The sequence below is a fragment of the Panthera leo genome, chromosome F3, assembly GCF_018350215.1.
Source record: "Panthera leo isolate Ple1 chromosome F3, P.leo_Ple1_pat1.1, whole genome shotgun sequence".
Lineage (NCBI taxonomy): Eukaryota > Metazoa > Chordata > Mammalia > Carnivora > Felidae > Panthera > Panthera leo.
Genome location: NC_056696.1, coordinates 54,186,860 through 54,207,777, shown reverse-complemented (window position 1 = coordinate 54,207,777; position 20,918 = coordinate 54,186,860). Strand labels below are relative to the sequence as shown.

Here is a 20,918-nt window from a genome sequence, read left to right as displayed (position 1 = left end):
AGCAAACAAATTGCAGGGTCCACTTTAAAAAATGAAATTTTATTGTTTTTTGCTTAATTAAACCCCAAAGAAATGTGTGAAACGTTGTTATGGCTGAAAATTGTTAATTTGTAAATCACAGGGACAAAAGGGCCCCTGTGCAACTTTAAAGTTTCCGTGCACGTAAATGTCGATAGCGTGCCTTCTCCATCATCAGCACTAAATTCACATTGATGCCTCTTTTCTTCTCCGTATTGATCCTTCCATGAGAACGTAGATTTGTATCTGTTAATTAATGCGTCCTGAAACAGCGTTTGTATTAATCAGGCAGATAAGAAAAATTGGATGCCTGCATCCTCCTGACAACCGTAAAAGTGCTGGCCCTGATAAAATCGTGGCTGGACCTCAATAAAAAAGTTCCTCCTTCCACTCAATAAACTAATCATCCTGCTTTTAATTATTCGGCAGAAAGATGTGTGGAGATTGGAGAATGTGTAAATCTATTTACTAACAGCAGTGTCGGGAGGGAGAATAGGGCTGTCACAGGAAGGTGCTGCGGGCTACGCGCTCTGTCCGTCTGCCGCTGCAGAAAAACTGCTGCTTGGGAGCCTGAAAAGGAACAAGAAAACTAAGGCAAAGGGAAAACAGCCATCCCTTTTGGCTCGTAACTTCCTGGATGAGCATTTATTTCTTCGTCTATTTCATATACAAAAGAAATCGTACTGTTCCCTTTTCTTGAGCGAGATATTTGGATTTGCATTGCATGTTTTTTTCCTGGAGGGGGAACAGAAAAAAGAGCAATAGTGTTTGTTTGTTGTTAGTGTAACGTTCTTAAGATCAGAAGCAAATGGAGCCTAACCTACTCAGGCGAGGCCATTATTTTACTCTTTTGACTGTTTGAAATGTTACCAATTGTTGTATCTTTATAGGAATTTATTTTTAATAAATGTGTTAATTATGCTGACCAAAACAAAAGGCACGGAAAAAGAGAAAGAAAGATTGACACAGCCAGCTCAAAAGAAGCTCTGTCATGTAATGTGTAAACAGCTTGATAAACAATGAAAGAAATGCTTTTTGCACACGTCTGAAGACCATCCTTGACAAAAGCTGGACTGATCCTTCTTGATGATCTTCTTAAATACTTCTAGTTAATGGTGCCAAATGGCAAACCACTGGTTTTCACCAACAGGCCAGGAAATCACTTTCTTTTCCTTATTGTGCAGTAGTTTCTTATATCACACGGGACATGAACAATTTGATACGAATAAAAAATGGAACAACAGTGATGAGCATAAGCAGGAGCCTAAGTAGACTGGGTGGCAGTGGGTATTTATGAGGAAAAAATAGATTTCATAAGTTGCACTATTAAAATTTTCTCCTATAGAATTATTGGTGGCAAGATCTTAAATCATAGTCCCGTGTCCTCAAAAACCACAGAGGTGGTCGATCGCTCTTGGAATTCCTGGGCATAATTTTGGAAATGAAAGTGAAGATTTAAGAAATATTTCTTTTTTTAGGACTCTTGGAAAAAGTAGGTGGCTGATCATCAGGTATCACCAAGACTTCCTTTTATTTTTATTTATTTACTTATTATTTATTTTGAAAGGGACTTCGTTTGGAATCCAGACCTAGTCCGTCTGAGATCTAAATAGACATTTTAACTCCTAACTAGGTTTAAAGGCACTACGTCTGCTTTCCCTATTGAACCACATTTTCTTTTAAAATCTGTTTGCATGTTTTCTTAAGGTCAGAAGGAACTTTAAGCATGTATGTGTGTTGTGTGTGAATCAGACCAGATTGTTACGGAAGAACTAAAGCAGTCATATAGGTAGCTCGATAGTTAAGAAAAAAGTAATATTTGATATGGCTGCATTTATTGAACCTATGTTATAAATTAGTATTTTGCTGGGTTTTATATTGTATTTCCAAAAAAAAACAAATTGAGGTGCAGGTGAATTGTCTTGCTCATGGCGAAAGACACAGTAGCTGAGTGGGTCCAATATTTAAATTCAGGATCTGGCTCTGCCTATATGCTATCCATGGAACCCCATTGCTTCCACAGTTAACTTTTTAAATAGCTGGATCCTAATAAGAATAAACTGTGCCTTTTTGATTTGGTGAGGAGGCCAAGCTGCTAAGTAGTCTTCTCTCTCTCTCTCTCTCTCTCTCTCTTCCTTTTTAAAGAATGTTTTCTTTTTTCTTTTTTCTTTCCTTTTTTATTTGTTTTGAAAGAAGAAGAGTGAGTGTGGTAGCGGGGGAGGGGCAGAGAGGGAGAGAGAGAATCCCAAGAAGGCTCCACACTGTCAGTGTAGATCCCGATATGGGGCTCAAGCTCAAGAACTGTGAGATTGTAACCTCAGCCAAAATCAAGAGTCAGATGCTCACCTGAGACACCCAGGCTCCCCTTCGACTCTCTTTTATACCAATAATCACCATTTTAAGAGGACTTCATGCTAAATATCCGTGGGTGCAAAATATCAAATTAAGAAGTCTCTTTCAGGTATCAGAATACCCATTATTCACTGAACGTCTGACTATTAGAGAGAAATGTTTCCAAATTGCACTCTATAGTGTGAGTCTAAACGTTTGTTTTCCTTTATTTTGGGATTCTTTTTTTTTTAACTTTTATGTTGTTTATCAGTAGTAGTTTTTAGAGATGAAGTAGATGAAAACCTGACTTCCTGTAAGACATTTATAAAAACTCCAGCCAGAAATTTGAGTATATTTAAAGACTACATATTATTTTCTCCTGAAATGAAAGAAACAAAACTACTTTTATGTTCTAGTCTCCTCAACTGTGTCCGTAAAACTTATAAAAAGCACCAACAAGTTGAACTGGTTTATGACTTTTACTTTGCCATTTGCAAAATGATCAGGGAAAAATGTAAGAGCATCTAATCAAAGCTCAGCATAATTTTGAGCACCGATGCAGAAGCCGACTACCATATGAAACTAATGTTGCATTATGAAATTATGGCTTTAAAGTAACTTGATCTGCCCATCTTCCCATGCAGGCTTCTCCACGCTGTCCCTGGCGGACCAGATGAGCCTTCTGCAGAGTGCTTGGATGGAAATTTTGATCCTTGGTGTCGTATACCGATCTCTTTCATTTGAGGATGAACTTGTCTATGCAGATGATTATATAATGGATGAAGACCAGTCCAAATTAGCAGGCCTTCTTGACCTAAATAATGCTATCCTGCAGCTGGTAAAGAAATACAAGAGCATGAAGCTGGAGAAAGAAGAATTTGTCACCCTCAAAGCGATAGCTCTTGCTAATTCAGGTTGGCATATTGACATGGTCATTGTTACATTTTTTAATATTGCAGTTTTACCCTTCCCTCAACTTCTTCAGGGATTTGCTAAACCCAGTTGTAAATTCTGTATGAGACAGCAAAATTATAGTCATTACAGCTTTCTAGTGAAAAGTTAGATACAGAAAAATCAACTTGAATTATTTTTATTATATTTACTTACTAAAAGCGGTGAAACTTTTGGCACCTAATGAATTTCCTAACTGGTAGTGTAAATGGCCACTCTCGGGACAAAATTACCTCCATTGTCTTGTAGGCACAAGTGAAAATACCTATGAATTATGGATACACAGAAACCTTTTCTCCCCCTCAAAAATGCACATTTTGCAATTGGAAAAACATATTTGGTGTTGTTTTTAGCTTTGGTTATCAAAGAATCCTCTGTTTTCTTGTATTCTGGAGTTCTCTAGAAATCTAATTCTGCTGGAGTATTTCTCTGAAAGGTACCACCTATGCAGTAAGGGTTAAGAATTATGGGAATAAATGGTCTTTACATTTGAACTGAAATGTACTAAAATAGCAACCTCTGATAAGTAAAAATCGTTGCTGCTTTGTTGTTTTTCCCTTTGTGCCTCTCCTAATGCTTTATTGTGGTCTTAAGTCTCTGTTAGCATTTGCATAAAGTTCAGGATAGATCCCTCCTTAATGACGTGCCGATCATTAGATACCTGCATGTCAATAACATGCTCTGATGCTATGTACCATTGACAGTCACACCGTGCCCCTCCATCTGCTTTTGTTTTGACCCTATCTTTGAACTTTATCTTGGTTGCTGGCCAGTAGTTTTCCCTTTAATTACAAGAAGGAAACTGTCAATAAAATCTGTTAAATGGGATGCAATGAGTGGCTTGAATGGGCGGACGGCTATTTGTTCAAATTCTGCAGCATTCAAGGTATTGACAGTTTGTTTTCTGGGGCCATATGTGACGATCAATCTCAGGCTGGGCTCAGCCGCGCTGAAAAATGAAAAACCAGATTGCTTTTGCTTACTTGTGGATGACGACTTTGTGATTTGGCGCGGTCCTAGTGAGATGAGACCTTCTGCCCAAATTGCCCCCATGAGAGCCGGGGACGCGTGACTGTTTTTAGAAATAATTTTTAATTGATTTTGTAATTAACAGTTCATCTACAATATTGATGCATGCATCCTTGGACTGATAGGAGGGAAATTGTTTTCAACAATGAAGTTGTACTTTCCTATTTGTCTTCATAATGGAGTTTAGCATTGCATACTTTTAATCGCGAATGTAGCCCCTTGCTTACCACACCATTCACCTCTTTTTCTTTTCCTACTCCCCTGTGAAACTGTAAAATATGATTCTTTATGACAAGTGGCACTGTTGATGCAAACTCTCAGATACCCCCTGTCTGCCTCTCTAGAAGAGAGTCAAAGTGGGAGACGGGAGAGATAATTTTCCAAGAACACGTTAGTTTGCATGGACTTCACATTATAACATCTCTCATAATTAGGTGAAAGATTTCACAGCAGTGCTTTGGGGAAGAATTTGTGTTTGGTAGTCATACAGTGATTCTAATTTAAAACATATACTTGGTTAATTATTTTTAAAATACAGCGGGTATGTTTTATATCTTTTATATTACCTACTGCTTTTTAAAATTGTTAACTAATGAATGCTAAAACTTTATCAAAATTGTTAAAATCTTATAATTTTAGATGCTAGATATATACTTTCTGGCCTGAATTAATTAGGAGCAGCATTTCTGTCTGTTGTTTAGAAGTGTAATCATTAATGTTTTGATATGTAAATATTCGAATCTCACAGACTCTGCTGTTGGGAGGAGGAAGTGACCTACTTTAGAGCCATGACTGGTGATTATAAAGTCTTTAAAGAGCTCGTTAGTTTGCTTTTCCTGTTTAAAGCCAGACATAGTGAACAGGCCCTCTCTCTTTTTCTCTTGTACTGTTAGTGAGTTACACTCATGCCGAAAATTTGGCCTTGTCACAGAGTTTTTCTGCAAGTGATTGTAACTTATTTTTTAGCTTCTCAATACCAAGAAAATTAACTGAACCAGAGTCCATGAAAAGGAGTAAAGATTAAGTACTTTAAGGACTATGTTGATGTGTAAATTGTGCCACCTTTCTTGGGTTGTATGGATATGGCCCTTCCCTCATGCATGCATCCCATGCGCCCCGCCATTTTAGCGTGGGATAAACCACCCAGAATATCTTTTTTTTTTTTAATTGTTTTAGTGTTTGTTTATTTTTTTTGAGAGAGAGAGAGAGAGAGAAAGAGAGCACGCACACGCGCATGCGCATGAGTGGGGGAAGGGCAGAGAGAGAGAGAGAGAGAGAGAAAGAGAGAGAGAGACAGACAGACAGACAGACAGAATCCAAAGCAGGCTCCAGGCTCCGAGCTGTCAGCACAGAGCCTGACGCAGGGCTCGAACTCCTGAACCATGAGATCATGACCTGGGCCGAAGTCAGATGCTTAACTGACTGAACCACCCAGGCGCCCCAGAAAAGAATTTTTTTTCTCACACTGTCAATATGATGCTACTTTATTCCATTTTTTGTCCAGTATTTGGTTGACAGCAAAAAAGTTGTAGATTCAGTTTTGCTTAGATCCAGCTTAAAAACACATCAGTATGAAAAATGTTTTAATACTTTTCATAGACACCCTAAAAAGCTCATAGATTTTCTTTTAGTATTTAGAAATTTCAGATTAACATCAGTGAGCTTTGGTGCACCAAAAAAAAAAAAAAAATCTGTTTTAGTGTTAGTTATTTAGATATCTTAGCGTCCCCTCTATGGCTATAGGTGTTAACAACCCTTGTCTTGTTAATCTAAATTTCAGCTTATTTTAAATATCTGTCTTTATTCAATAATTATAAATATTGCACTTATGCTTGGGAAACAGGGAATCATCTTCTTGATCAAGGCTGTAATATATTTTTGTAGCTCTGTTTCTGGCATGTGTGAATTCAGGAATTCTTACAGCACCAAAAACATCATCAGAAGTACTTTCCCTATCTTGAGGTATATGGCCAAAAAAAGAAACCCAATATATTATGAACTAATGTTGTAATTCTCACATTCAAAATTTGAAAACCCCAAATAATTGTTCCTATTATTTTTGAAGGTAAAAAACTCAGTTTCTTAAACTCTAAAGTTTCCTACTTTTGAGTGCCCATGACCTCTTAGCTGATTACCGCATCCCTAATATACCTCTGTGCGATCAAATTTAAAAAGGAAAATCTGGGCCCCAATTTTAACATTGTTATTGCTAGGCCCCAGTTCTCTCATCCATACACCAAGAAGTTAGTCTGATCTCTAGAATCCTTTCCATTTGGGGAATGTTATGATTCTGTAATTAATATTATGTATTTAGTGGAAAATTTAGTGAAACATTACCACACACATTTTGGGTAAGATTACACCATGTGATTCTATTCTCTCTGTTTGGTTCTATTGATTCTTATGTCTAAGAATTTGTTTGACCCTATTCTCACTGTCCCCATGAAAATGTACTAATTTTATGTAACAGAAGACTAAAGCAGCTTAAGAGGAAGAATAAACTTTTAGTCTGGTCATTCTCTTTTGCTCAGATCACAAGTGACCCCTTCATAGCTGCCCCTCATACCTCAAGTCACCCGGCCCTGCCCCCAACCTGGAGCCCTGTGAGCCCAGCCCATTCGAGAATGAACAGAATCACGGTGCCTGGGTAGCTGAGTCGGTAGAGTGTCCAAATCTTGATTTCAGCTCAGGTCACAATCCCAGGGTCATGGGATCAAGCTCCAGGTTGGGCTCTGCACAGAGCATGGAGCCTGCTTAAGATTTTCTCTCTCTCTGTCCCTCTGCCCCCTCCCCCACTCCTCTCTCTCTCTCTCTCAAAATAAAAAAAAAAAAAAAGAAAAAGAGAACTGAAAAAAATGAAAGAATAAACAGAATCTACAGGCTTAATGCTGAGTTTTTATTTCTATACCATACTTCTAGAATAATAGCATCTGTTAATATAAAACAGTGAGTAATATTTTGGTCATCAGTTTCAAATCCTAAGTAATTATAACCACATCCAGATAGTATTTTGTCCATGAGAACAAATGTTTGATGTGTAGAATTGTGATATAATTTCAAGGGATAGAAAGTTTATGATGACTGTAGGAGACTGGAATGAGGGCCATACTTAATCACGATATTTGGATCCTCATAAATTTGACCAAGTGTTTCTCAGTCTTTTTCCATTATCACTGCCTTGGGGTAGCCTTTTTAGATATGTTTTTCTTAATAAGTCCCCAGTGAAATATTAACATTGCAAATATGTTACGTATCTGTTTGTGTACTGTATATATATATGCATTTTACCTTTTAAAAGGATTTTTTTTCACCACTTCCAAATTCCAAATTTCGCTTCCTTTGAGAATGCATGCTTTAGTCACATAACTTTTCTTGTCTGTAAAGTGAGGTAGGTGAATTAAATAATGTCTCATATCTCCTAACTGGCCTAAAATTTTTATGTCAGTTACTTTTAAGTGAGAGCAGTGAGTTTGGTCATATATTTTTTGTGTGTGTGTGTAGGTGCAGAATTTGTAATATAGAAATATTAACATCTTCATGAATCTGAACAATTAGTGTAAAAGTGAAAAAAACCTCTCCAGTCCCTTTGTATCTCCTGGGCCCTTAGACATAATTTTATTCAAATTTTGACTACATTTGGTGATTTGACATTTTAGATATTGACCAAGAGATTATCCTTTTTAAAGAATCTTTCAGTAGACTTTTTTTTTTTTTTTTTTTGCTTTTACTGGGGAATCTCATTTGATTTCCACAACATGCCTGTGAGGTAAACCTGTCCAATGTCATTTTACAGGTAACTGAAGCGAGCTGATAAAGACGTGTGGCCGCCATGAGACAGAGGGCTGGGCCCTCTGTCCCTTGCTATCAATAAGCTATTTCTAGTCCACAAATAAGTATATAGCACGTCTTTAAAAGGGTCAGTGCAGAAGATTAGCAATTGCAATTTCACATCCACCAACCTAAATTAGTACTTTCAATGTAGTTTAGAATTTTGCACTCACTTTATCTTGCTGTCTTCTTGGAATTACAAGAGTATAAAACCACCCTTGAAAGTGACGAAAAAAAGAATTGGAGACAAAATTTTTACTGCATTTATAGCATTTTATAAGAAGTTAGTAATGGTGGGTCTTTTGTGACAGATAGATATTTATTCTTAACTTTTACCCAGACCAAACTGTAATTAATACTCTCCTCAAAATCAAAATTATGATTTTACATCTCCTAGTCTACTTTTCTTTGACTTTTGTTCAGATCTGCCATCACTGTTTGGTTTATTTTAATTTTGATTTTTCTAATGTTGATTCATTTTTGAGAGAGAGAGAGTAAGTGTGCCACTCAAGTGGGGGAGGGACAGTGAGAGAGGGGGACAGATGATCCGAAGCAGCTATGTGCTGACAGCAGAGAGCATTGACAACGCAGGGCTCAAACTCATGGACCATGAGATCATGACCTGAGCCAAAGTCTGAGACTTAAGCAACTGAGCCACCCAGGCACCCCTAATTTTGTTTAAGATGATATATTTGATTTCAAGCGGGTGGTGGATTTATTCGGCGTAAACTTTCATACATATTAGAACTTCATACATATTATGATATTTCAAATTTTTATGTGAAAAGTAAAATTGGGTTTTTAAGTGTTTCTTATCATATTTAGTGATCACTATGCCCTGACGTGGTGTGAGAAATATTTGCGGCAAGTGTCTCTGTGCTTCCGACTGGGTAATAAGCACATAAACACTCTGCAATTGCTCTCCTTCTAGGGAATGACATAATATAACTTTATTTTCATTTACAGGTCTTAAGATAATGACGAATCCCTTACAAAAAGGTAATTAGCGTGGTGCAGATTGTTTATGATACTGTGGAATGTTGAAATATTTACCACCCAAGTTGCTATCAACATTCACTTATGGAGTATAATTGTCTTATCGCTTCTAGTAAAACAAGTTAGAAAGCTCCTGGATAAGTAGATACCGAAGGGAGACAGAAGGCCTTAAGTACTTGTAGGGAAATAGAACAGGCCTAGCAGGGAAATCTGACCGTGCAAGGTAAATAGAATAATGGTAACAATAATTTGGGATTTATGAAAGGGAAACCTGGAGGAACTATGCACTATGGATCTGTACTTTAACATTTGATATAAATGCAGTAGAAGAGTGATTTGTGTGGCCTGTATAAACATCAAAGTCTGGCTCAATGGAGCAAGAAATGAGGAAAACAGCTATCCCAAAAAATACGTATGTCTCAGTGGAAAGCTTTAAAATCAATTCTGTTCTTCTCATCATAGTTAAGCACAAAATAAGAATTGCTATTGCTATTTCCAGCATTAGAATTATAACCTTTCTGCATTAGGAAAGACCTAAAAAGTTTTTTGGTCTAACCTCCTCCTTTGTGTGTGAACAGCTTCCTTGGCATATCTGCCAAGTGTCTCTACAATCTTGCTCAGAATATTGCCTAATTCACTAGTTTCTAGAAGGGACCATTCCATCAGAAGTCTCTCACTGTCCCTATCTCTGTCTTTTTCGTACCATTTTAATGTAAAATAAAACACAGAATTTCACACACACACACACACACACAACCATATGTATAATTTAATGGGTGTTTTATTTTTTTATATTAAAATTTTTTTATGTTTATTCATTTCTGAGACAGGGACAGATCATGAGTGGGGGAGGGGCAGAGAGAGAGGGAGACACAGAATCTGAAACAGGTTCCAGGCTCTGAGCTGTCAGCACAGAGCCCGACGCGGGGCTCGAACTCACAGACCGTGAGATCATGACCTGAGCCGAAGTTGGTCGCTCAACCGACTGAGCCACCCAGGTGCCTTTTTTCTTTTTTTTTTTTTTTTTTAATTTTTATGGGTGTTTTAGTTTTCTATGGCTGCTCTAACAAATTACTGCAAGTTGGTGACTTCACACAATACATACTTATTCTCTTTGTGTTCTGGAGATCAGAAGGCCATAATCATGTTCACTAGGTTAAAACAACATGTAGACAGAGCAGCAATCCTTCTGGAGGCTCTAGGGGAGGACCTGTTTCCTTGCTTTTTTCATCTTCTAGCGTGACATTCCTTGCATTGCTTGACACATGGCACCTTCCTCCATCTTCAAAGCCAGCAGCATAGCATCATGAGTCAGTGGTAACATTGCCTCCTTCCGTTGCCTCTCTTTTATAAAGACACGTTTGATTTCATTGACGATCTTCCTGGATAATCTAGAATAATCTCCCATGGCCAATCCTTACTGGCAGCTGCAAAGTCTCCTTTGCCGTATCAGGTGCCATTCAGGTTCCCATGATGGGCTATCTGGATATCTTGGGGGCCATTGTGCAGTCCGTCATGGTGGCTGTATGAGCAAAGACACAAAACTTTGCAAGATATCCCAGAAAACCCTCCATGTGTTTCATCCTCATGTCACCCCCCTCCTTTCTCACAAAAGTAACCACTATCCTGTCCTGTTTTTTTTATCACTTCCTCACCTTTCATTATAGCTTGATTGCTAAATGTGTATCCTCAGACATAATAGTCTAGTCTTGCCCATTTCAAAACAAATTTTGTTAATGGATTTTTTTTTTAACTCTCTTTTAATCTAAAAGTTCATCTTTCATTTTCTTACAGTTTTTCTGTTGAAGAAGCCAGGGCATGTGACTTGCAGAGTTTCCCACAGTCGGGGCTTTACAGATTGCACACTTCAGGTGCCGTTCACTGTTTCTCTGCCCTTTGCATTTGTGCATCTTGGCGGCTGGATCCAGAGACTTAACCAGGCTCGGGGGCAATCCCTATGGCACCTGTAGGAGGTGTGCTGCTCATTTGAGAGGCACATAATGTCTGGTTGTCTCAATGGGATGATAGCAGCTGCTGATGCTCTTTGCCTAAATCTGTTTGTCACTGAGGGTTGAAAAATGGTGATTTATAATTTTTTCATCTCTTGTTTTCTTTCAACCATTGGGATACTTACATAAAGTGACGCTTTTGTTCATCTCTTATCTGATTACCAATGATACGGTTTACATAGGAGCTTGATTCTTTCCCGTCATTCACCAGTTTTCAAAACAAAGAATTGATGGCCTGTCTTTTTCAAATACCATTATAACCAAATGTATTTAAACATACTCAGTGGATTTTAATCAATTGCGATTATAATCCTTTTGGAAGCTCAAATTGCCCTCTTTTGGGTCAGCAGGAATCTCTTCAGGTTGGCTTCTGGAATCTTTCTGAATGATTTAGTAATTGTAGTTAGTGTCTTTTCTATCTAGCTTAAGATGTTCAGTTCTTACCTTAAACATTTCCCAGCTGAAGCCTGGAATCTACAATCTGGGTGCTAGGTTGCTCATTATTCGTTTCTCCATTCCCGGCTTGGCCATCCTTCCTAGGTCTCTTCAGTGGACAGAGCTAGGAACACACACAATTCTGATCTCCTGTGTGTGTGTGTGTGTGTGTGTGTGTGTGTGTGTATCTTGGGGATACCTTGTCACTTAGTTTTGTTTGTAAGTGTTGTCTGTGGGTTTTTAGTTTGGCCATTTAGTTCTATTTTTTTTGTGTGCAGATTTGAAGAGATTAAAAAATTTTGCTGCCACCACTGCCATCTTCCTAGAATCCTGCCTACCGATTTTTAATTAAAAGTTTATGATTGGCATCACTTTTGGAAATTTAGGATCAAGTATCAGTGCTAATCAAGAGCCAGCTTGCATTGTTATCAGCAAATGTCCCTCAGTTTCCAGCTGATTGCAACCACGAGAGTCACTGTTAGACATATATTGCATATAAAACTTTTGAGATCAAATTATCTTTTAGAAAACAGACCTTTGCTCACTTCTTTTTCCATCATGTTGTGCTTCATTCATTTAGTGATCAGAGAGTCTCATTGGCTCACCTTTCATTTCCCCTATTCATGTAGGCAATTTACAAACACTAAAGAAATCAACACTTGGGTTCCACAGAAAAAAGGTTACTCTGAGTGTTGATTTATATTAGGTACTAGACTTTGCTCTGAATATGCTTTGCCTATTTTTAATATTCATTTCCACCCTCAAAATATGATTTGGAACCATTGAGAAAGTATTGCCAAGAAAATATTGCCAAGAAAATATTGTCTTCAAGACAGCTCCCAGATAGGATTTGGACATTCTGGAGTAGCTATGCCCATGCCCACAATAGTTAAAATTTTTACCATAGAGAAAGGCAGTATTTTATTCCAGGTGAAATACAAAAATAAAATCTTCTTCTGCAATGGCTCTGAGTCTCACTGAATTTTGCAGCTGTAGGTGTGAAGATATTTAGCTCTCTTCCCAAAGTAAATGGTCTCAGCTAGACATGTTCCTTTAGGATCTCACTTCACAGAGTAAAATATTGGCACTTAATGAGAGGGTTCTATTTTATTACTAAGTGCTGATATTTAATATATGGGTGACAACGTATGTATCATTTGAATGTTTGTTATCTTTTGAAATCTGGATTCTTTTAGCAGTATGGTTTTATAGTTCAACAACCCTGGCTTGGCCATAGAAGCACCTAGATGTTTAAAACCACCGAAGATGCCTTGGATCTAGCTCCAATATTCTGATAATAGGCCTGGGCTTGGGCCCAGACATCCTCGTTTTCTTAACCATTGACCCAGTGTTTTTAATGTACAGCCTCACCCTATCTAGTTAGTTCATAAGGCTATGATTCCCTTTATTAAAGTTTGCTGCTTTTCATTAGCACAAATACTGGGGCTGTTTCCTTTAAAATATAAAGTTAAAAAGAAACCAGCACTAACAACCAATGCTAAATAATTCCATAAATTAATGCCAGTTCTATTGAGCCTGGCATAAATGTATAAATGTAGCCAAAAGAACAAAACAGATTAAAGCCACAGAGCCAGAACTTGAACTAGGATCCCTAATGGAGATTAATATTTTCTTCAGCAGTCTGCCAGCTGAATCATGGTCTAATTAAATAGTTCAGATTTAGTGAGTTTGCATTTAAAGTATTAGCAGATCTGAGAATGGGCAAAGCTAGAATGAGTTAGAATCTTTTCTGTAAATGGGAAGTTAAATTATCATAGTAATTTGATTAAATCATTTTTAAATCTCTCAAGCTAAATCACAGCCTTTAAAGAATAGTTTGAAGTCTTAATTGCTGTTTGTGAGCATATCTCTCTGCTATTTGTTCTCGCCTCATTTCCTGTGACATCCTATAATATATCTCCTGCTGGGCAAGAATAGTGGGGGAGGCAAGGCTTGGGGCGGGGGCTGAAGTGACTGCAGCTCACTTCCGGCTTTTAGAGATCCGCCATGGAGAAGGACGTTTAGATACTTAGGAACAGGACCAAAGAATATGGAAGTTGTAGACAGATTTGGGAAGATCTGAAGAGGACACTTCTAATAATCGGTTCTGTCCCTTGTAAAATAGAATGCTCTACATACATCTAGAAATGTCTTCATTAAAAATTTGTAGAGAGGGTTCTTGGTGAAGATGGCAAGTTGAATATCATGAACTCAGGGGATAATTATAACTCACTTTTTAAAAAAAGGAAATGCCATGTGCAGCGTCACGCATTCTGGCAGCATAATGTGATTCAAAGAAACCTGAGTCAAGCCGAACTGTGACACTACCAGTACCACATGACTTACAGGCAGCTGGGAGATGAAATAAGGCAGTGTCACCCCAGACAGGTCCTTAATATGTGGTGTATTTATCATATTTATTCTGCTTTTTTTTGGTCCGATGGGACAAGTTATTTCGTATTAATTTTGTCTGTGAGGATGCAATTCCTCTCTTCCCCACCCATTTATTCCCATTTTCACGCAGAGTGCTTTGAGTTCCGGGACAGATTGAGTAGGTCCCACCTTATCTCCCTTCCCTTATGTGCAAGGTCTTTTTTCTTTCCTTCTTTCTTTCTTTCTTTCTCTCTCTCTCTCTCTCTCTTTTTTTTTTTTTTTTTTTTTGGTGTGCTTTTTTGTTCGTTTGTTTTTGTTTTGTACCTGGACACTCACCGTTAGCGTGTGTCCGTGCCCACCATTTTCCCTTCAGACAGCATTTAAGAGTAAAAATAGAAAACAAATAGCCCATGTTGTCATCTGCATGACAGTTTTTCCCTCACTAACGTTACCAACCGTTAGACATCTTTGACAATTACGTGTGCTGTTGCTATGAGAAGGCACATAGGAAGTGGATGGGATTGTCATTTCTGAAAGGGTCCAGAGTGAAGAGAAGCCTAGCTAGCGACTATCCATAGGGAAAGGCTAGGTTAAGTACCGAGGAATGTCCTGGGTTCCACTCCACCACCAGCAACATTAACCACGTGGGAGAGTTCCTTCTCTTGGCTCAAACAGGCAGGCAGGAGTTGAGTCTTGAGCGGGGAAACACCAATAAGCCTCTCTGTCCCAGATCATTCAAAACTCTTTTAGAGAAGCGTGTTATTAACCACCTAATGTGAATAGTGGTCAGTTTACCAACGATGTGATGAAACAATTTAAAACTGACAGGGTAACAGAAAAAAACAACAAAATACAAACGAGTTTTTAAAACATGTTCCTGGTTACAGCTACCAACGTTTTAATTATTTTCCCATATTTTTTTTATCATATGTTTTTAGCCACTTGGTTGTAAATTACATTTCCTCTCTCTTTTGTGTGCGTGTGACCTGTTATTTGAATTATATGAAAGATTAGGCTAACTACATATATCTTAGAGCTCTGCATTCTCAGAGAACGAGAATTATTAAACGTGAAGAATCCCCCAAAGACTCCATTATGTGTAATTAACAGATAAACTGTCATCAGAATCAATAAAACGTGCTAAATGATTCAAACTTGTATATAATTAAGTGTCTGTTTTAGAGCTACAGCGGTAACTTTTCTTTTTCCTCGCATCTCACATTTCTCAAAAGAATAATTGTGGCAACCCTGTTAACCCTTTCCTTGCCTGATTGAATTAGATTTTTAAATTAGTCACTTAAAGTTCACCTTCACAAATGTGAAAAATATTTCAGAACTCATTAATCTAAAGACTTCATTTGTTTTTCACTAGAAGCAGGCTGTGGAAAGATGCTTTAAAGAACTGTTAATAGGACACTGAAAATCTTAAACGGACAAGCAATTTACTGTGATTTCTGCATATTCGACAACTGAACATGGTGTCAGATTCAGTGTATTTACATGGTGTTCTTAAAACCTTGCTCATCTACTTTTTTCTTTTTTTTTTTACTTTTGGGAAATATGGGCTTTTTGAGGGCAAGGTCATAATTTTAGACAATTTTACCTCCACAGGTAAACTATAATTTAATATAATTTTAATTTAATATAATTTAAAATATTTAAATTTAATATAATATAAAATAAATTTATATATAAATACATAAAATAAAATAAAATAAAACAAAATATAATATAATATAAATTTAATATAATATAAAATTATAATACTTTTAACAGATGACCTTTGATAATTGTTGAATGAGTGAATAAATACATGTATGAGATAATGAATAAAGTAACCAAAATTGTAATCTTTTAAAAGAAATTCTTCTCTATTTGCTCAGTTTTAGAAAACACACACACACACACACACACACACACACACTTTTAAATAATGGATTTTTTGCAGTAATTTCCATGTTCTCGATCCATACTGGTAATAATCTACAGTAGGGAAATCTAGGGAAAAAATAGAGATTTTTAAAATGTAAACTTCTCTGAGCAAATCACAGGTTAGAATTTAGAGTCGTTCAAGAATAATATTTAAGGGTGCCTGGGTGGCTCAGTCAGTTGAGTGTCTGACTTCGGCTCAGGTCACGATCTCGCGATCCGTGAGTTTGAGCCCCGCATCGGGCTCTGTGCTGACGGCTGAGAGCCTGGAGCCTCCTTCAGATTCTATGTCTCCCTCTCTCTCTGCCCCTCCCCTGCTCATGCTCTCTCTGTCAAAAATAAATAAATAAACATTAAAAAATTTTTTTTTTTTTAAATTTAACTTCCATAACTGTAATCTACACATCGGTTGGGGGTTTTTTCCTCACTATTATTGATATTGCTGCTCTGTGTTTTGCTTTGTTGTGCAGACTCCATGCACATAGAAGACGTCGAAGCTGTTCAGAAGCTTCAGGATGTGTTACACGAGGCCCTGCAGGATTATGAGGCCGGCCAGCACGTGGAGGACCCGCGCAGGGCCGGCAAGATGCTGATGACCCTGCCGCTCCTGAGGCAGACCTCCACCAAGGCCGTGCAGCACTTCTACAACATCAAACTAGAAGGCAAAGTCCCCATGCACAAACTGTTTTTGGAAATGCTGGAGGCCAAGGTCTGACTAAAAGCTTCCTGGGCCTTCCTATTCTGCACGCCGAAAAAGGGAAAATAAACCCAAGAGTGATGTCGAAGAAACTTAGAGTTTAGTTAACAACATCAAAAATCAACGGACTGCACTGATAATTTAGCAGCAAGACTATGAAGCAGCTTTCAGATTCCTCCGTATCTTCCCGATGAGTTTCTTTCTACCTTATCTCCTCTCCTTTCTCCCTTTCATCTCTCATTTCTTTTGCTCTTTTTTTTCTCCTTCCCTTATTCCTCCTTTCCCTCATCTCTTAGCTTTCTTCATTACTGATTCCCGCTTGCCTTCATTTCCTTCCTTCTGTCCTTCCTTCCTCCTCCTCCTCTCTTTTCCTCTCTTCCTTCCTCCTTCTCCTTCTCTTTTCTCATCCTTCCCCTTTCTCCTAAATTTCACATATGTCTAGTTGTAAGGAAATTGTTCATTTCCTTTCCTTTCCTTTCCTTTCCTTTCCTTTCCTTTCCTTTCCCTTCCCTTCCCTTCCTTTCCCTTCCTTCCTTCCTTCCTTCCTTCCTTCCTTCCTTCCTTCCTTCCTTCCTTCTGCTGCTGAACTTCTAAAAGAGGTCTCTAACTGAAGAGAGATGGAAGGCAGCCCTGCCAAAGGATGGAAATCCATAATATGGATGCCAGTGAGCTTGTTGTGAACCATAACGTCCCCAGTGACTAAGGAATCAAAGAGAGAGAACCAACGTACCTAAAAGTACAGTGCAACACAAACAAATTGACTGAGTGCAGTATTAGCTTTCACGGGAGCAGCCTCTAATTAGACAACTTAAGCGACGTTGCATCGGCTGCTTCTTATCATTGCTTTTCCATCTAGATCAGTTACAGCCATTTGATTCCTTAATTGTTTTTTCAAGTCTTCCAGGTATTTGTTAGTTTAGCTACTATGTAACTTTTTCAGGGAATAGTTTAAGCTTTATTCATTCATGCAATACTAAAGAGAAATAAGAATACTGCAATTTTGTGCTGGCTTTGAACAATTATGAACAATAATGAAGGACAAATGAATCCTGAAGGAAGATTTTTAAAAATGTTTTGTTTCTTCTTACAAATGGAGATTTTTTTGTACCAGCTTTACCACTTTTCAGCCATTTATTAATATGGGAATTTAACTTACTCAAGCAATAGTTGAAGGGAAGGTGCATATTATCACGGATGCAATTTATGTTGTGTGCCAGTCTGGTCCCAAACATCAGTTTCTTAACACGAGCGCCAGTTTACCTAAATGTTCACTGACACAAAGGATTAGATTACACCTACAGTGACTCCAAGCAGTCACGTATCTTACGCACTGCACATGGAGAACAGATCCGTAGAATTATCAGGAGTGCGCCTCTCTACCCGGGAGGTACAGTTGCCATACGATTTCTAGCTGCCATGGTGGTAGGAATGAGATACTGCCTGTTTGCAAAGTTACAGACCTTGTCTCAGAAGGAGCTGTGAGCCAGTATTCACTTAAGAGGCAATAAGGCAAATGCCAGAAATTGAGGAAAAAAAAAATCATCAAAGACAGCAGACGCCTGACCAAATTCTAAAACCTAATCTTTATGAGTTTATTCATTTAGGAATGTTTGTTTAAATTAATCTGCAGTTTTTACCAAGAGCTAAGCCAATATATGTGCTTTTCAACCAGTATTGTCACAGCAAGAAAGTCAGTCAGGTTCCAGACTGTTAAGAGGTGTAATCTAATGAAGAAATCAATTAGATGCCCCCGAAATCTACAGTCGCTGAATAACCAATAAACAGTAACCTCCATCAAATGCTATACCAATGGACCAGTGTTAGTAGCTGCTCCCTGTACTATGTGAACAGTCTTATTCTATGTACACAGATGTAATTAAAATTGTAATCCTAACAAACAAAAGAAATGTAGTTCAGCTTTTCAATGTTTCATGTTTGCTGTGCTTTTCTGAACTTTATGTTGCATTCGGAGACTGTCGTCTTGTTCTTCTTGTGGTGTTTGGATTCTTGTGGTGTGTGCTTTTAGACACAGGGTAGAATTAGAGACAATATTGGATGTACAATTCCTCAGGAGACTACAGTAGTATATTCTATTCCTTACCAGTAATAAGGTTCTTCCTAATAATAATTAAGAGATTGAAACTCCAAACAAGTACTCACTATGAACAGATACACATCAAAATCATAATAATATTTTCAAAACAAGGAATAATTTCTCTAATGGTTTATTATAGAATACCAATGTATAGCTTAGAAATTAAAACTTTGACTATTTCAAGAATATAGATAAGTCTAATTTTTAAATGCTGTATATATGGCTTTCACTCCATCATCTCTCAGATGTTGTTATTAACTAGCTCTGTGTTGTTGCAAAACTTTTTGGTGCGGACACGTTTCCAAAACTATTGCTACTTTGTGTGCTTTAAACAAAATACCTTGGGTTGATGTTTCATCAGCCTAGTGCTAGGAATACTGTGTATCTATCATTAGCTATATGGGACTATATCGTAGATTGTGGTTTCTCAGTAGAGAAGTGACTGTAGTGTGACTCTAGATAAATCATCATTAGCAATTCATTCAGATGGTCAATAACTTGAAATTTATAGCTGTGATAGGAGTTCAGAAATTGGCACATCCCTTTAAAAATAACAACAGAAAATACAACTCCTGGGAACAAAAAGGTGCTGATTCTATAAGATTATTTATATATGTAAGTATTTAAAAAGATTATTTTCCAGAAAGTCGGTGCAGGGTTTAAGTTGCTACTATTCAACCACACTATATAGAAGTAAAATATATGCGATGTATACGTTGTTTTCACTGTATCACATTAAAGTACTTGGGCTTCAGAAGTCAGAGCCAACCAACTGAAAACAGGAGCTGGAGATGTGCGAAAGGAATGAGGTACAAATCTTAGTTTTCAGTTTAAGTGACTCTTGGCGTTTCCAAGAACAAGCATCTCACATGTAGGAGACACGACTTTAAAAGGCAGATCTAAAAGAACTGCGCGGGCTTTGGGGTCAATGCTCATCTTAAACCTCGCTCGAGGTAAGTTTGTTTCAAGTTTCAAGCAAGGCCATTTACTTAATGTGAAGTTTTGGAAAGGTATAAAAGAGTATGTTTTCACCATATGATTTGAACTTTCATTTCGCTTCTTTTAGGTTTGTTCTTATTTAAAGCAATATGATTGTGTGGCTACCTGTAGTTACACTTGTGTTTCAATCAGATCAGATTGTTGTATTTATTCCACTATTTTGCATTTAAATGATAACATAAAAGATATGAAATATTTAAAACTGCTATTTTTCTTATAGAAGAGAAAATGGGTGTTGGTGATTGTATTTTAATTATTTAAGCGTCTCTGTTTACCTGCCTAGGAAAACATTTTATGGCAGTCTTATGTGCAAAGATCGTAAAAGGACAAAAAATTTAAACTGCTTATCATAATCCAGGAGTTGCATTATAGCCAGTAGTAAAAAGAATAATAATAATAATAAAACCATGTCTATAGCTGTAGATGGGCTTCACATCTGTAAAGCAATCAATTGTATATTTTTGTGATGTGTACCATACTGTGTGCTCCAGCAAATGTCCATTTGTGTAAATGTATTTATTTTATATTGTATATATTGTTAAATGCAAAAAGGAGATATGATTCTGTAACTCCAATCAGTTCAGATGTGTAACTCAAATTATTATGCCTTTCAGGATGACGGTAGAGCAATATTAAACAAGCTTCCACTTTTGATTGCTCTTTGTATTGTGTTTCTTTTTTGTTCCCCCCACCAAAGAGCCAAATCAATAAACACTGCCCTTTGTTGCTTCCATTCAAAAAGGATCTCTGAGTACCTATTCCCTAAAAATAAAGTAGGAGTTTAAATAAGAGCTATATAAAGGCTTGTCAGAATGAATTCTAGGGTGCCAAGAGACACTTTGCATATTTAAGAGTATGCAAAGTGTCTCATGGCACATTAGAATTCATTCTGACAAGCCTTTATATAGCTCTCATTTAATCTTAAAGCATCTCCACATCATCCTGCATTACTCAAAATCATCGCCTCTATGTCAATGTCATAACAGAAAACTTTCTCCCTATTTTAAGATCATATTAAAACCTGCTAGAGATACCTATTATTTCCCTCCATCCACAATTAAATCATGTGCTTGCACGCAGCTCGTCGGCGAGCTGCAGGCTCTCCGGAGCAGCCGCGGAGTCGCTGGCCAGATTTCCTGAATGGGAAATCAACAGAGACCTTGCAGATCCGTGTGCGCGAGGAGGGGGAGCTGTCTCCGAATTCAAGAGGGTTAAAGGCACTGCTGAC

General features: G+C 37.6%; 1 protein-coding gene across 1 annotated transcript in view; it reads left to right on the top strand.

Annotated features, from left to right (window-relative positions):
* LOC122211549 (estrogen-related receptor gamma) overlaps positions 1–16,924 on the top strand; it is a 62,457-nt gene extending 45,533 nt beyond the window's left edge. Inside the window, exons 3-4 of the mRNA XM_042924784.1 lie at positions 2,994–3,263; positions 16,370–16,924. Coding sequence (XP_042780718.1) covers positions 2,994–3,263; positions 16,370–16,614 — 515 coding nt within the window. The 3' untranslated portion in view covers positions 16,615–16,924. The remainder of the gene's footprint in view (positions 1–2,993; positions 3,264–16,369) is intronic.
* Positions 16,925–20,918: the final 3,994 nt, after the last annotated feature.